Source organism: Phytophthora parasitica, assembly GCF_000247585.1.
Source record: "Phytophthora parasitica INRA-310 unplaced genomic scaffold supercont2.152, whole genome shotgun sequence".
Lineage (NCBI taxonomy): Eukaryota > Oomycota > Peronosporomycetes > Peronosporales > Peronosporaceae > Phytophthora > Phytophthora nicotianae.
Genome location: NW_008649138.1, coordinates 51,273 through 52,760, shown reverse-complemented (window position 1 = coordinate 52,760; position 1,488 = coordinate 51,273). Strand labels below are relative to the sequence as shown.

Below are 1,488 nucleotides of genomic sequence, written 5' to 3'. Positions count from 1 at the left end.
AGTTGGGAAGTGGCTGCCCGCCCACTACAGTACGACGAACTCTCGCAGTGTTGCGCTGCAGTTTCTAGAACGCGCTAAAATTACCACAGCGGATAGCTGAGCCTTTGGGGCTTGACCAAGGACGTTGAAGTTGCATTGGACGTTTTTTTACGGACCAGTCACAGAGTCATTGGCCGAAACTCCCGCTAATAACGTGAAGCACGTCCAAGAGTTCAGCTACTTGCTCTAGGGAGCAGTAAACTCGTGCTTGGCTATTTTGCTTCGGTGCTCGCGGCGTGATGACCTCGTGACGAACGACGCCAGCATAGATGCCGTGCATTTTGCACAGGCACTACGATATCCAAGTATGTAGCGGTCGGATGCTGCCTCGTGTGGCTGCGAAATGGACCAACCCACGATGTACACTGTCGTCATGGATGCTCACCGAGTACTTTAGCGGATTTGTTCAGCGGGTGGGTTGCAACGATATCATCATGACCTATAGCCTACTGGCCCGTAGCCTTGCTTTGCCCCGCAACGGCATGCAAAAGCGCATGTTACTCGTTGTCATGGGGAGCTTCCCAGGCAAGAACACAAGTTGAAGCTGTCTTGCCCACTATTGGCAAAAATTCAACCATTATATCATCCAATCGAAATCCGTTAAAACTATTTTTCGAATGCTTCCGGTGGCGATAGCCGAAAGTCCTTCTCTTTCTTGAGCGAATTGTGCCTCAGAATGTACATTCGGTGTCATCTTTCTAGCGAGTTAAAAATCCCGCTTTCTTCCCTCAAAGAGTGCCGCTAACGACGCGCGACCGTGACCAAGTTGCGCTCTGTTCTTCGCCTACGTCACCGAGTCAGCGACAACTGGACGCTGGTGCACCCGAGAGCTTCCATCAGCACTTTAGACGGAAAGGACGCGCGTCCAAGGAGCGCTAACACCGACGCCAGTCCGCCCCCTCATGATCACACCGTCCAGCATTGCCGGTAGCTTCGGCGGAGCCATCAATATGACCGCCTGTAGCGCCGCTCCATCGTGGAATACGCAGCAACCTGTCGGTCGCTCGGCTACTGTAACGCTGCAGCAGCTCAGCGGCTTCAGTATGCGCAATCTGTCAGTCTACGGCACTAGCGGCGACTCGCTGCTCAACGTATACTTTAAACTAGGTACGACGTGTACTAGAATCATGGAGTACCGTGCCCTGATGTTTAAAACCTCCTCTTGTTCTTAATGCAGTGGTGGACGGTCGTATCGTGTACGAGAGCGAGGTAGCGCGCAACACACTGAACCCCGTGTGGGTACCGTTCCAGTCCGAGGACGATGGGAACGGCGGCCTTAAAGGAGTGGAAACGTTGCTAAGTGGCGGTACTAGATTCGACATTGTCGTTGTGCGCGTACACGACCGTAAAGCCACGAAGCGGCCACGACGCAAGACGCGCTCCATGAGCGACCGCTTGTCCTTTGGAGACGACCAACCCATCAACAACTCGCGGTCATTTGCAGACGCC

General features: G+C 53.6%; 1 protein-coding gene across 1 annotated transcript; it reads left to right on the top strand.

Annotated features, from left to right (window-relative positions):
- Positions 1–941: 941 nt before the first annotated feature.
- On the top strand, positions 942–1,388 carry PPTG_19684 (hypothetical protein; the record flags this gene model as incomplete). Its single annotated transcript, XM_008918177.1, has 3 exons — positions 942–1,146; positions 1,217–1,278; positions 1,353–1,388. 3 exons carry the CDS (start codon positions 942–944, stop codon positions 1,386–1,388), a joined length of 303 nt encoding a protein of 100 aa, XP_008916425.1.
- Positions 1,389–1,488: the final 100 nt, after the last annotated feature.